The sequence below is a fragment of the Glycine soja genome, chromosome 4 (assembly GCF_004193775.1).
Source record: "Glycine soja cultivar W05 chromosome 4, ASM419377v2, whole genome shotgun sequence".
NCBI lineage: Eukaryota > Viridiplantae > Streptophyta > Magnoliopsida > Fabales > Fabaceae > Glycine > Glycine soja.
Window position 1 is genome coordinate 9,344,525 of NC_041005.1, and position 16,320 is coordinate 9,360,844.

Sequence of the window (16,320 nt, forward strand, 5' to 3'; positions counted from 1 at the left end):
AAAAATATTTTATGATATTTACAATGATTGTATTTCATATTTTTAACGCTAACTTCCCTTTTCTTATTTTAGCTTTATGTTTTACATTAATTTTTTATATTATAATATTACACTGGTGTAATGGTGTTGTGTGTCATAATTTTGTATTTGTTTATTTGTATCATTTCATATTCGTATCTCGCGTAGTATTCTCACTTTTGGCGTTTATATTATAATAAATTATAACCATTTTGTATTATTTCTATAGATAAGTGATAATTTTAACTTTTTTTAAAAAATATTTCCATAACTTTTTCCCAATTTAAAAAAAGTCAAATTCCCACTTCTCTGTGGAAATAATTTTATGGAAAAAAAGGAAAAAATTGTGAAAAACAGTGATTACTAAAAATATTATTTCTTTCTGTTAAAAAAATATTACTATTTTTTAAATAATAAAGCGAACATAAGAATGATTTCTACTTTTCTACTGAACGTTCCCTAGGGGGTGATTTGTATTCTATAAGTTTGTATAAAATATTAAACTTCATTTACTTTGTTGAGTACTTGTCATTAGAGTCCAAAATATTTTACGAAGGTAAAGAATACAATATAACGCAATACAATAATATTATATAAAGCCAATATTATTCCTGCAACTGCAAGTCATTTACGACGTGTTTGGAAGGTTAGACGCTGACGTGTTTGTTCCTTACTTGCAGTGAACGTTGGCACTAAAGGCCAAGGACCTTCCATTTTTTTAATTTTTTTTTTATGAAAGCCAAGGACCTTCTATTATTGCTGACTAATTATAATAAGCATTAAAGTTAATTTAATTGAAAATGAACCAATTTTCTTAGTGCCTTCATCAAGTAGTTGAAAGTTTTCATTGGTTGCAGTCATCAAAATTATAGGATCATTGACCAACGAATTGAATTGGTTCAAAATTTGACTACATGATTATATACTAACTTTTTACTCAAGAAAACGTAGTGAGTAGGATGTATCATGAATCAACTATTGAAGCAGATAAAATTATACTATAAGATTTAAAAGCTATCTGTCTAAATATTAAAAATATCACACACTTATTAAAGTTGAATATAATGTTATATATTTTATCCTATAAATACTTTCTATGTTATTTTAGACAATAAATTTCATCTATAATTTTTTTACTGTAAATTTTATCTATAATTGAATTCTTAAATTAATAGAATTTTATATTCAGCAAAGAAATAGAAAATACTTTGTGTCATAGTCGTTAATTTTCTGTACACACCTTTAATAAGCTTACATTTAAAAAAGTCATTTTCACAGTGGTCTGTGAATTTAGTAAAGCTTCCTTTTATTTTTATTTTTTAGAATAAGTAGTATATGCCCTAGTAATCTAAATGATTTTTAGATTGCTCTCTAATTAAAATTATTATATATAATATTTATACATTTTTATAATAATTATTTTAAATGTGATGTGTGTTTTTTTATTTGTGTATCTTACTTTAATAACATAACCAGTCCAAGCTCCAATAAAGGAAGAGGGGTTGTATTAGACCTTTGACGGTCAATGTAAAACTTGCTTAGATTACACATGGATCACTTACAATCATTTCTGGTAATTAAACTTTTTTTTTTTTACTTTCAGTGTAAAAATTTGTTTTAAAATAATGCATCTTGTATTGGTTGTCCAAGAGGCTTATAGTTCCTTTTAATACATACATTTCATTAAAAAAACAAAATAATACATCAACCAAAAAACTAACACTAATATATCCAAATAATGTAATATAAGATAAAAAAAGTATTGATTGATAGATCTCATTTTTATTTTATATATAAAGATATACTTTAAATAGTGGTTATATCATGCTGAGCATGTATTTATATGGATTTTATACGGATGCTTTCAACATTTCTACTAGCATTTTATAGTATATTTCTTTTATTTTTAAATTCTTATACTAATATAAATTAGAATACCACCATATAAATTAGATTAATTTTAGCATTTTAATGATTAACAAGAGTTATACATGCTTATTTTTTAACACATGATTTCCCCCCCTCAATTCAAAGTATTTTCATAATTAAAAGTTGAGTCTCAAAACATAAAGATCATCCAAATAAGTCTTTTAGAAAATTATGAATTATTTCTTGTACTTTAATTTTCTATTATATACCAACTTTAAATGTTATAATTGTAATCATGTTGTATCCTATAATTTAAAATTTATTATATCTATATCTTTATGTTTGTGTTATATTGTACCAATGTCACCACTAAGTGCAAAGTATCAAATGATGCAAGGTTGTTCTAATCAATTATGATCACATGCATATTTGTTTCTTTAGCAAAAAAATAAAGAAAAAACTTGTATTTTCTATTGGGAGCAATTGTTCAAGTAAGATGTAACACCCCAAACTAATTAGCTAAAATAAGAGGGATCCAGAAATTATGCAAGTATGAAATGGTACAGTTGAGGATAACTTAAAAGGAATAATTGATATTGCATATACCAACAAACTGCATTTACTTTTTGGTAACCATCACATAGAGCTCCACAATTAAGCGTGTTTGGCTTAAAACAATTATAATTATGAGATGAGTGATATCCTGAAAAATTTTCTAAAAAGCGTGTGAGTGAGAATAAAATATGCTAAAAAGTCTTGTGTTGATTTCCAGGATAAGTTAATGATCATAAAAAAAAATCGAACTGTGTCAGAATTGATTGCTGAGATCTTGAAAAGGGTTTCCTACAGAGGATTTTAACAAACAAAGATATTGAGTGAATTGTTTGTAAGAGCTCCTATGAAATCAACAATAAAAAATATTACATAAGATCACTATAAATAATAAAGCTTTTCCTTCAAATATTTAATATAATACATGTCCAACGTTTGAATTTAAGATTAGTGGTTAATTGAAACACCTCTACATCAATTTATTCAAGTGCTCAGTGATTATCTTTATTTTTGTATTGGTCACATCATATTTCTTATCATAATATATATATTCTCATTAGTGTGTTTGGATACGCGTTACAAATTCATGTAAGGCAAGATTTTCACGTAAAACATGAATAACAACCCAAAAGCTATCTATACGCAATAGTTTTGATTGAATGTGAAATTTATTTGTTTGAATGCTGATCCAAATATGTAATTTATCTTTTTAGGTGTCAAATAGCATGTCAATTCACTCATATTTTCCTTTTTTTATCCGGTCCTAATTATATATTAAATATAATTGAAAATATAAGATAAATTTGGTAATGAAAAAAGATAATAAAAGATGATAGAAATCGTAAATTTGAATCATCAACTAACCAAAACGAAAAACTAATAATTTTTTATAGAAAATTAAATATAATTGAAAAAATAGAGCCGTAGTCGGGAATAAGGCTATGCTTGTCCCCCTCCAACGTAAGTTGGTTCAAAAAAGATTTTTATGTGGTGCATTTTAATTTTTAGAGGACCACTTGAAGTATACTATCTGTCTGACAAATGGGCAAAAATCATGGAAATGAATCCTTTTCATTTTCTTTTTTCTCCATTTCTTTCATTTGTATAAGGTTTTAGAAAAATAAATCAAATATAGATGATGCGGGAAGTAACATTTATTTTCTCAAAAAACTTAATAAAAGAAACGGAGAGAAAAAAAATGAAGAGGATCCAAACCCAAAAACCATAGTCTTGTTCAAAAGATAACTGCTGGCTTTTTTACCTTTGAAAAGCTGGAATTGAAGAAGTCAAAGCAGGCCGTCTTTTGATTCTTTTATACCATTTTCTCTTTCTCTAATTTCATAGCGCCATTTTTGCAGGCTGCAAGTTTACTTTAATTTTATGGGGAGGTTTTCTTTCACATTCAAATTTCAAAGCCGTCCTTTTATTCCAAACATTTGCACTCCATTTGCTTAATTTTGATTGGCATGGTCAAGTTGCTAATTTCATGTCACAAACACGCTCCATTCACCATACTATAATTAATGAGCTCTTTTTTTTATCAGCCGAAAAAATTATATTAATGAGCTCTTTCAGTTAGTGCTGAAGTTTGCATCCAAAGCATCTTTGTGTATGATTTCTCTACCATTTTCAAAACGGTTAGTTGTGATTGTGAAGCACCTGATAACATTCATACTTTAATGTGAACTTCGCTTTCAGATTTCAAACCTTGATTTAATTAAGAAATTGCATAAATTCGCATATGTTCTTTTTGTTCTCATAATATACATTAAGATGAATTGAGGGACTCTAATTATGCAACCACTGTCTTAATGGTGGTTTAGTGGCAAGTAGAGGCTTTAACTAATTGGGGTTGACTTAATGTTACAGGACATGCATTACCCCTATAACACCTAAAGTGGAATACAATGCTTGGATTGGTAGGAAATTAAGAAGCGTAAAACAAAAGAGGAAATAATTCCTTCTAGGATTCTTAAAGAGACAAAGCACATTCCCAAAATAGTCCACTGGAGAGATATATAAACCAATGATTCATCATTCTTGAGTAGTGATAGGCTTTATGCCTGGATTTCTAGCTTCATTATCCCATGATTCTCATTCTCTTAAGGCACCAAGAATTAATAATTGTCCACTACACTCGTGGAGTATATGGGCACTTTTTGTGCTTCTAAAATCATTAAATATAGAAAGGGATTCAAGAAATGAAGAAACTAATGTCACGTTTATGAAGTCAAATAGCCAATAATAGCGGTGCATTACTATGATGCCCAAGTTAATTTTGACACTGATACAAATGCGTCCTTTCACGATTAATAAACTTCTAAGAAATAATTTGTAGTGTTTATACAAGAAAATGTCAACACCTCGCAAGTTGATGACTTTCTTTGTCTGCCTTTTTAGTTGCTTGGAAGGCCTTGCCGAATGGAATCAAACTTGTTTTTAGGACGAACCACGCCTATCAAGCACCCGTTACAATAGAAAACTCTTGTACCTCATCTCACGGAGCTTGCAAAAACTCTTTGAACTATAAAAATTGAAATAAAAATGTAACGTTAGGTTGCCATCCAACATATGTTTTAAATAATATGGAATCCAATAAGATTGAAATAAAAATTAGAAGAAGAAAAATAATTTTAAGCTCTATTATTATAAGCTAACACTATGTTTGGAAGAGGTAAACAGGAGGAAGGAAGAGGCTAGGAAAAACACAAGAAAAAGATGAAAAATATGCTTCTTACTCTTGTTTGATTTCTCAATAAGATGGAAGAAAATAATAAAATCTATGTGGGATCCATGTTTTTTTCTCTCGCCAATTTGAGAGTGCTTTCACTTAAGGCAGATATATTTTAATTATGATCCGAGCTTTATTTACATTTGATGTGCTCTACATCTCTGTTGATCACTATAAAGTGCACCTCATCTTGTTGCTCTCATTTCTGAATTTCCTGCAGCATTCTACACTGCTAAAAGACTTCATCTTGTATTTTTTTCCCCAGCTATGATAACTGCTGTTACAGAATGTGGACTACTAGACTTCATAACTGCTAATTTTTAGAAACATTCATCTAATGATTTTTTCAAACAGAATTGTTAATTAAAATTTTAACTGTTGCTAAAAGAGCCCCCTCCTCCTTCCCTGGTGATGCTTTGAAGCACGGTCAGATTACTTATGTTTAGGTTTAGTAGAGATCCTAAAAGAGATTAATGGACGTTTTATCTTTTGATGGGTCACTAAGGTAAATCATAGAGCAGTCTCCAGCTTTATCTGTTTTGAGTACTTAAGTTTGTGAATTTGGCTCCTCTAAATTGCATACAAAGTGCAAATATAATGATCAATTACAAAAGTCAACTGAGATTGCCATAAAATATATGCACACTATAAATTGTGGGGTAAACTCCTTACAAGGTACGTGGAATGATTAAGAGGTTGCGACTGCGAAGCAGTGAGATTTGTTAAGGAAAATTATTTGCATTCTTAAATTGCACCTTGATATAAGCTTAGTTCTTTCCATTTGCTGTGTGGTAAGTGCTATGATGAAAATCATGATAAGATGACCGTGGAGTGGAGGGCACTTTATTTAACGAGCTATGATGACTTGAAATCGAACAAAAAAGTTCATTGCAGCTACAGTGAGGTCTTTGCCTTATATTTTTTCTATTAGTGAGGCTACTACCATTATAGTTCCCTTTTCACACAAAAAAGCATAAGGAAAAATGTCTAGGGGGTGGAATGCTTTCCCAAGTACAATTTGGAGAATAATGAGACTTTTTACTTTTCTCTACATCTTCAATATCTTTTTTTTTTCTTCCTGGATATATTTCACTCCTTACCTCCATATATAATAAAAAAAAAATTCCCTGTCAAACATTTTAAACTACTCTTTTTTTTAATCTGTATGGTTGATTTTTTTAATCCTTTATCTCTTTTAGTAGTTTTTTAAAAGAAATTCTTAATAGTTAAAAGTAACATTAGATTATAATTTCTCTTAAAAACATTATATTATAATTTAAATCATTCATTAAAATTTCAAAATATAAAATATGTTAAAATTATTATAAATTTTAATTATATAAAAACAAACATTTATCTTATAAATATGCTACTGGTGTGTATTTAACTTATTGCTCCGAAAGGCTTAATGTTATTTAATCGAGCTTAATCAGTCATTATCTTGCTTGGTATGCTTTAGGAAGGGAAGTAAAAAGAAAGTGAAGAAAGAATGAAGCAGGAAAGAAAAAGAATAGAAACTGAAATGATTATTTAGGTTGTTTAGTAAGAAAGAGAGTTATATTTTTACTTCCTTTTGTTTGGTTATATAGAAAGTGAAAGAAAAGAAAATGAATATAAATAAAATTATATAAATATACTTTGATAAAAATAAATAGTATTTTTTAGATGTAACATTTTAAATCTGAGTTTATTAGTAGACCAAAGATCCTATGGTGGCTCTTTCTCCCTCACTACACAAACTATACTATACAGCAAGTTGCAAATATTGTACAAGAAAGCAGAAGGGACTGCAGATGAACTGCCGTATGAATTGAAATTTCCATACACATTGGAGGTCAGGTGGTGGTAAAGGAGAAGGAAATTAACACATGTATGTTCAATGGGGCTTCAACACCTCACTTTCTCTCAACAGAAAAGTGGTAGTGTAATTTCCACCTCCTTGCTTCTAGTCTAATTGCTTTAGATATGAATTACCTGTGATCAAAATTTAACACTGATAAGATAACAAGGAGTCAACAAAAATTAAAAGGGATCACAATCTTTAAATTAAATATAGAACATAAACTTCAAGCAGAACTTTGACAATTGGTTTGATGTTCCTCAAATGTTCAGAACAGGCAGTATATATAAGACATCAATGCTTTCATAATTTCATTGGTTTGGGAAATCTTACCCAGTCTGAGGTAGCTGCCTCCAATTCAGCATTTGGTGAGACTGAGGATGCCTTTGCAAGAAAGATGAACTGTTTGTTATACCATTTTCCTCTCCTACAAATTGTTCTGAGTAACTAGAAGCTGGGGGAGACCATACTGGAACTACACCTCCATCCCTTTCTCTCCTGGTACCACTTGAAGATTCTACTGCTGAATCTTCAGCTACATTTCTCAGCTCCATTGTAGTATTGTATTGTGTTTGTGCATTCCTATTAGTGGTCTGCAGCATCCGTTCATTCAATGTAACTCCTACATTTTGTTGTGCATTTGCAGTTACTGGCACTTCAGCTCTGCTGCTCTCTTCTGCCGAGTGTCGAAGATCAGAAGAAGTTTCTTCCTCTTCCACTCTCAACAAGGAAGAAGTGATGCTTGGAACCATCTGATCCTGGTAGCGCCGAGCAACAGGAAGGGGATTGTTCCTAACAGGCTCATGAGTTTCCTCCATTTGCATGTCTTGAGGAAAAGCAGCAGGAACGGATTCAGAAGAGTCTCCAAGTCCTTCCTCAGTTCCATTCTCCATTGCAGCTCTTGAAGCTGCCTCTTGTTGCCACATTTCTGATAGCGCTTCTAGTAATCTGGTTTTTGCTGCATCTATTCCCACAATTGGAAGAGGATAGTTCGATCCTAACTCAATTCCAGCAGCTTGTAGCACTGACTCTGGTGCATTCCAAGGATGATGTATCCACTCGGTTGGTAATCTTGCAAGTTCTGGAAGCCAGCGTCGCACATATTCTCCATTAGGGTCGAATTTGTATCCCTCAAACTACAAAACCCAACAATTTAAATGAGTGTATCTATTACTAGAAAGTCTATCAGTTTTCAGCATTCAAATTGCTGATAGTAGGACATAACTCAACCTCAAAACCAATGTCAATAACCACAAACTCAAAATTCAATCCTATTGACTCTATAGTTGGAGGAACACAGACACGGGCAGGTAGTAATCTAAACAAAATTAAATTAAGAAGAAAAAGTTGATAAATTTTGTATTAGTTATGATAGATCATATATCAGACCAAATTCACAAGTAAAAAGAGGGAATGAATATTTCAAGAGGAAGAAGTTGAGAGAAAAAACAAAAGAAGAGAGAGTGCATGCACATGCAATCAAATGATCATAAATCCAAAAGGTCAGCACAAAGATGAAATATGTAGCTTTTACACATAATAAGTAACAGCACCTGTGGATTATCTATTCGGTCAATTTCACGACCATCAGGGAGACTACCAGATATGTACTGCCAACCAAGAGCATCACTCTCAAGATCTGCATCCAAAAGGGTGTCCCAGAAATATTTCATTCCCCATCTCCATGGAAGCTGCAGAACCTTCACAAAGAAACTGGAAACTACAACACGTATTCGATCATGCAGCCAACCAGTGGCCCACAACTCCCTCATCCCAGCATCCACTAAAGGGTACCCAGTCCTGCCTTGTCTCCATGCCTTAAAATAGCCTTCGTTTACAACCCAAGGAAAGAACTTAAGGTGGCCTAGAAGAGGCCTTTCATGACTGTAGGGGTGGTTGAAACTAATGTACCTTGAATATTCTCTAAGACCTATAGATTTGAGGAACAAGTTCACGCTCTCTTCGCCGGCTTTGTTTCCTTCGTTGGCCCACAAAACTTGTTTGATGCGGACAAGATGGAAGACCTTCTTAACACTCAACTCACCAAAGTGCAAATGGGGGGACAGAAGTGAGGTAGTTGCACTGTCTGCTTTCCTGCGGTTTTTTGAGTACTCAATCAGTGGACCATTTATGAAGGTTGTCAATGCCTTGTTAGCATTGCTCCACCCAGGTGACCATGCCCGAGCAAGAAGTGCATTGCTTGCCTTCTCTAATTCATCTTCAAACAGCAATGTATCACTAGGACACCTGGATGCATCACCTGAAATAGGACAAGAGTTGTCAACAAGGGCAAATTGCAGTAAAGCCTGATTAGGACAAGGAAAATGAACAATGCCTCAGATGTTGCAGACTAGGGGAATTTTTTATATCAGAAGCAAAATTTGAACACTTCAAATGAGTTCTTGAATATGTATATCTGAACGCCTATTGGTAAATTATGCACATGTAACTATAAATTTGTTCATCTAAAATGAACTCCATATTGTTAAATATTATGCCTATAGTTTTCACCTTTCTGTTATGTTAAATAGCAACTTAGCAAGTGGCATTCAAAGAGTACATAGTTTTGTTTTTTCTCCAATTTAGATCATTGTTCAGTAACGAATAGGAAAGAACAAATTGAACATTATGTAATTGGCAACTAGTCTATATCAGGAATGAAATTAAGAGATAACTGAGGCAAAGGAAAGAAGTGAACAAAAATAGACCTGGAATTATCCTTTTGGGTGGGAGAAGAGGTGACTCAGGGTCATAAGGCATGCTAAGGCATCTTTCCCAAAAAGCAGCAAAAGTTGTGAATGGTCGGCCATGTGCATCATTCACTTCCCATGGTTCATATAATAAATCCGCGTTGAAGGAACGTACTGTTATGCCCTGAGCAGTCAGAACCTCCTTTGCTCGGTGATCCCTGACAAGTGACAGGGGATCTGCAACATAGAAAATCACAAGTAACTTTCACAAACAAGAACTGAAACAAACGAAAATATCATGAAGTAGAACATGACCTTTTAACATTATTTTTAGATTGTCATGAAGCAAACTACAAAAGATGAATATAAATGGCAAAGTGAATTTGACGGAGGATCAATCAAAGACAACCATGTAAGTGGGGCCAAACAAATCAAGCTAAAAAAATGCTTGTGTCTTGATCCGTACAATGTCACCCCATAAAGAAATAATCCCAACTGATATAATATATAGAATCCTACAATCCAAAATGATGTTTACAGAATACAACTAAGCAATAAACTTCTCAAAATCTGGACATCCAATTTGCAGCGTTGAATTTTTTTTAAAAAAAAATTAGAATTTTTTATCATAGGAAACAAAAAGTGGCAAATAAAATATTGAAAGTAGTAGTAGGGAAGAGAAAACTTACCATACAAATGATTAAAAAAAAGTTGAGTGGCTCCAGTGGACTTAACAACCTCAAGAAGAGAAGAAAGAGTGTCAGTGGATCGCTTAGTGATGAGAGGAGTGCCAAGATTCCTCAGAGAGGAATGAAGATGAGCCAAACTGTTCTTGAGCCACCACCTAGAGACCCTGCCAGGGTAGTATTGACCTTCTTCTTCAGGTGCCCATACGAAAACTGCAACCACAGCACCAGCTCTCACTCCTGCTGTCAGTGCTGGATTGTCTTCTATCCTCAGATCTCTTCTGAACCACACTATGCTGCCTCCACCACCTGACATCTCTATCTACAAAGCTAAAAAACTTCTTCAACCACCCCCACAACCTTAAACTACTTTCACACACATACACAAACTCTTTTAACAAGTTTTAACCATCTGATGTAACTTGTCTCTTTACTTCGTGTCTCCTGCGTGTTGAAGAAAACCAAACCAAAAAAACGTTAATTAGTCTTATCTTTTCTTTTCTTTTTTCAGTTCTCTCTCTCTCTCTTTCTGCTTCTCTCCCTTTTTTTCTTTTCTTGTCTTGGCTTTTCTTTCTAACTTGTTTAAAGGGAGATTTTAAGCCATAAATAGGTGTAAGCACAGTGTGATTATTGGGTTGATGACTTTTTAAGTTTTGGCACTTATTACGTTTTGCTTGTATTTTTTATCATAACATTTGTGCTTTTGGTGGAAATTATTAGTAGTATTTTCAAACAAAAATTCGTATATTGTTGCTTTCACTACCTAGTTGTACGAAAAAGCCCAAAGGCTTTGACAGAATGGACACAGTGAGAAGGATAGATGGGAAGGGAGAGAGGAAGAGGAAGTGAATAGGATTAGTTAACTGAGTGGGGAAGATACAATGAATTGATAGGCAAATTGCAGCCACAACTTTTTTGTTCTCTAGATTTTTAGGTTTTTTCTCTTATCCTAAATGCACTATGCGATAAATAAAACAAATCCATCTTCCACGTCTCTCCTTTCTTTGCATTGCATTTCTACACAAGTTGTGTTGTGACTCACACGTGGGATAATCGGAAAAATCACACAACTCCCTAACCTTTAAGCTCTCTTGAATTTAATTTTCATGCGTTCTCCATTTCACAACACAGGACTCAGAAAGTCAGAACCTGTCAAACTCACGGTGATTCAGTAGGGATTAGGGAGCTATTTGCTTAAATTAAAGAGGCAGTATATTTAATTCGAAAGCTATTGCAATTGATTGCAAATATCATGACATTAAGCTACATATATTCAATTGTTGTATTTTGTTATATCTACCACAGAGAGTTCAAGACTAATAAAAAATCTATTTAAAAATTTGATTTTTTCTGATATTTTTTTGCGCATACATAAATATTCTAATCAATTTTTTTTTATCATGTAAACTTTTTCACATCAATATGCAAATCCAATTTTTTTATCATGTAGTTAATGAACATGATCTTTCTTTGAACATGAAATAAAAAAACTACTTTTTTTTTAAAGAAAAAACAATATAATTATGCGCTTAGTTTCCTTTTTTTTTTTTCATATAAGATGAAGACACCTATTTTTTCCTTTTATGTCCCTAAAACAATAAAACGCACTGGCTAGTAGCTAGCTGTCCTCTTATGTAGTAGGGTGGACTCAAATCTACATGACTCGATGACTCAATCAATTTGAATCAAAGTAAAGAAAAAAAAATTGAGTGGATTTGAATCATCAATATAGTTCACATTTTAAAATTAAAAATTTGATGAAATTAATTTGAGTATCAGATTTGAACCAGTACAATCCAATATAATCAAAATCAATCTGAACCCACAATATTTTGAAAAAAAAAATATTTTTAATGTTGTTTAATTCTATAATTTTATGAAATGATATGGGATAAGTTTTTATTGATTTATTTTAAAAAATAACTTTTCTGACTTTGACTACATCAAAATTCAGTCTTTTTTTGTTGTTGTATATAGTGAATGATGATTATTCCATTTGTGTGTACCATATTTGTGATTTAGCGTGATTATGATGATACCATTTGATATTATAATTAAAATATAACACATACACTCATACTTTCCCTTCTTGTTGGACTTGCGTCTTAAACTCGGATGTCATCTTCATCAACTCTTGAAGCACATTTTATGGGACTTTAGACTAAGAAGGCTTGGGTAGATCAGTTTGTATGTTGGAAATTTCGTGTAATATATTGTTTTTATTGATTGATTTTTAGTTGAAGATAATTTATATTTGTTTAATTGGTTTAGTTTATAAAGATTTTGATTAAAATGAGAATTTTAGGGAAATAATAGTGAAAGGACTTAATTTTATCAATTAAAAAACTTAAAAGCAAAATTCAAATAAAACATTATTAAAAATAAAAAATATTAACTATAATATAACAATTAAAAAAACAGATAAGCCAAAAATATTATTCTTCCAAACATTGGAAGGGTGTCAAGGATGAAGAAAACATGATAAGTGAAAATTAATTTTTATCATTTATAAAAAATATCGCTTATTATGACACGCCATATAATAATCCAAACCTAATAAAATACTAATTATAATCGTAAAAATATTTATAAAAATAATAGTATAAAAAATCCTTTTGTATAATAAGTTTTCTGAATTTTTGACATAAATAATACAGAAAAATAAAATATTTATGTAAATAATACAAACAAAAAAAATATTTACGTAAATAATACAAATTATTATTTACGTCAAGAAATGGATTCTCCAGAACCGATTTCATAACGTGGTTTTTTTTATTAGTTGTTTTTTAATTTATTTGTTTTTGTAAATTATTTTATTTTTTTCCTTTTTAATTAATTATATTTATATTTAAATTGTTTAAACTGAAAACAATTTTTAGTTTGAGAACACTTTTTATTATTTTTGTTATTTTTTAATTTTATTTGTTGTTTAAAATGAAATAAAGTTTATTTAAGAGAAAGTGTTCTTAAAAAAAATCTAAGATGATTCATTTATTATATTATTTTATTGTTTATTCCCATGTATTTTCATCTTTATCATGTTTTGAGTAATGATAACTTTGATTTTTATAGGTTATAGTTTGTTTAACATAGATTTTTTCTCAATTATTTATGAGTCTATCGTCTAATATATAAAAAATTAAACTAATATAAAAAATCTAATATAAAATAGATTTATAAATAGATTAATAGACCAAATTAAACTTTTAAATAGATTAAATGAAACTTAAAAATAAAATCTATGACTGTTAATAAAACTTTTTAAAGTAATTTTTTGGATATTCATAATTTTAATGTACGCCTATCTCTTTTAAATCACTTGTTTGTTTTTATTTTCATCTTTAAATTTATATAAAAAATTTAAGGTAGACGTGGCCGAAGTGGGCTCTAGGATTTCACACATCAGTTTTGAGGGTGACCTTTATTGAAAGTACAGGAGGGGGGATCTCCAAAACAAAGGACTTCGACGCTCAAGTAAAAATATGAGTTAGGAAATAAAGCAAGTATATGCTTAAATAAGGCTCGAGTGAGTGAGAGAGAGAGACACATGCTTGTTACTCATGTGTTGAAGTGTGTGAAGGATGTGTAGAGGGTTCGATGGAACCTAGTATCTATAAGAGTTAAGCGTAGCCGTGGGTTCTTATTTGTAGGGGTTGTTATAGCTTTTGTAGATAATTCTTGGCTTATAAATAATAGTCGAAAGCTTGTATATAATATTAGAAATAAATTTTAGCTCATAGATAAAAGCTAGAAGATAAATGTACCTTGTAGATAATGTGTGGCTTTATACATAACTAACTACCTACCAATAGATAAATATATTCAAATATATTTGAATATTAATAGGTTATAGATAACCTGTTAGTTGGGGAGCCGACAACTAAGGGTCGAGTGTCTGTGCTCCTGTTGCAGGGCTGACGTGGAGGGTTGACATGTGTTTCAAAGTGCCATGTAGGATGCCATGTGTATTTTAGGACTCCTGGACAGTACATAAGCCCCCCAAGCTCTGAACCAACTTACGGGCAAAAGAAGTTATCCAATGTTGAAGGAGATTGTCCCGTGTCGAGAGAGTTTGTCTGATGTCTGAGGTAGAAGTCTTGACATGTAGAGGGTGACGAGTTTGTCGAGCCCCCAAGTGCGGACGAGTGTTGTCCATTGTCGGGTGTGGTAACCTCAACAAGTTGTGAGAGAATTGCAGGTCGGTGTGGCTTGTTAAGCCCCCGAGCCTGGACAAGTGTTGTCCGAGATGCTTTTGTCAAGTTGTCTGTGATGGACATGTTAGGTAAGGTAAGTCCTCAGATTTGAAAACTCTGTCCTTTTCTGACCACTGGAGAATGCATTGAAGACAAATATTATGTTCTGTCTGTTGCTACAGGCGTGTGTGGCGCATGCACAGTACTCTTACATATTTGTCACTCACGGAGTGGGCACATACTGAAGTCTCGGTTCGTGCGTGAGTGGGGGCACGTCATGGTGCAAAATTTTAGGGCACCACTTTAGCTCCCGCCAGTTACCAAAGAGTCTGTCTCCCTTTTAAATGGTGTAGACGTTTGATTTGAGGTCACTGCTCTTTGCTTTCTTGCTTCCATGCTTTCTTGGTTACGGTTTCCCTTTCTTCAACTTTTCAAGGTACTTTTGTCCTCCATAATGTCTTCATTCTTGTCTGATTCTTCAACATGGGTGGCAGTGATTCTGGGGGCTCGATTGAGCAACCCATAATGGACTAAGAGGTCATTTCCATTGGCAGTTCCTTGTCGGAGGGTACTCGCTGTGATGCTTCTAACAGCGAGTCTTCCTCTTCAGAGAGGGTGAGGGCCTTGCACCGTGTTGGTAGGGGCACTTCTCACTCTCACGGGAGGGCACAACTTTTCGTTGCTGTCGGGGAGCTTGTCATGGTTACTGTGATCCTCCCCCCTTATGCTTTTAGGGGTGTGAGGAGAGGTAGTGGTGGTGGAGATGTCAAGGCGTCTCCCCGCATGCGACGTAGCCATAGTGCTCGGTCGCTGTCGCCCACCCCTGCCGTCATTGGATATGAGGGGTGTGGGATGACATTCTGAAATACAAGTCCTTTCACCTTTGCGACGAGTGTCGCTGCGCTTCAGCGCCAGATGAAGTTGACGAGTCTTGAGGACTCCTGCAAGTTGGCCATTCAGGCTTGCGGGAGTGATGACTTCTCGTTCTTGAGGACGATGCCTAATTGAGCATTTGTAGTTTAATATTTTTCTTAGCCAATTGACCTCAAGGTTATCAAACTCGAGAGTTTAATAGACTCGTGAGAATTTCATAAACTTGACTCGTGGACTCAACTTGTAAACTCGTAAGACTCCATTTCATATTAAAATAATAACAAAATATATATACATAACATACCAATTAAAAATTTCAACGATATAATAAAGCAAAATAGTAAATCATAAATTTCATAATACTTAAATAACCAAGTCTAGTTATGCATCACTTTTAAATAATAACTTGTCGATGTTATAGTAGTGGTAGCGTATTCTTATCGAGGGTTTGATGTTATTAGAGGTGAGAATTTTTCAATTTGGGAACAATACACTAAATGAAGGTATGTTGAATACTAAACATACAAAAAACAACCCAAAATGACTTATGTTTTGGTTTAATTTTTTTAACTTGCTAACTCGTTGACTTAGTGGTAAACTCGAGAATCTATTGAGTTTACTTAGAGTTTATTGAGTCTACCTAGGGTTTACTAAAAAGAGTTTACACACGAGCCAACTCATAGAAAATAAGTGAACTCATAAACTCGTAAAATTTAGCGAGTTAATTTAAGAGTTTGATAACCATGATTGACATCCCTTTGACCCTTATTTTTTCACCTTAACTCAGTTTTGGTTTTAGGCAAATGATTGAGCTTAATTGAGAATTGTAGTTAATTTTCAGATTTTGTGTGTACTTGACCTATTT

The 16,320-nt window shown here is 32.5% G+C and overlaps 1 protein-coding gene across 2 annotated transcripts; it reads right to left on the reverse strand.

Moving 5' to 3' along the window:
- Positions 1-6,802: 6,802 nt before the first annotated feature.
- LOC114409283 (cryptochrome-1-like) lies at positions 6,803-11,105 on the reverse strand. 2 transcript variants are annotated; one of them, XM_028372688.1, is made up of 5 exons: positions 10,390-11,070; positions 9,719-9,937; positions 8,564-9,270; positions 7,344-8,146; positions 6,803-7,144 (listed from the first exon to the last, which is right to left on the reverse strand). In XM_028372688.1, exons 1-5 carry the CDS (start codon positions 10,700-10,702, stop codon positions 7,141-7,143), a joined length of 2,046 nt encoding a protein of 681 aa, XP_028228489.1. In that variant the 5' UTR covers positions 10,703-11,070; the 3' UTR covers positions 6,803-7,140. The 2 variants fall into 2 exon arrangements, with proteins under 2 accessions (XP_028228489.1, XP_028228490.1); XM_028372689.1 differs by lacking the exon at positions 6,803-7,144 and having other exon boundaries at positions 7,340-8,146; positions 10,390-11,105.
- Between the last annotated feature and the right edge of the window lie 5,215 nt (positions 11,106-16,320).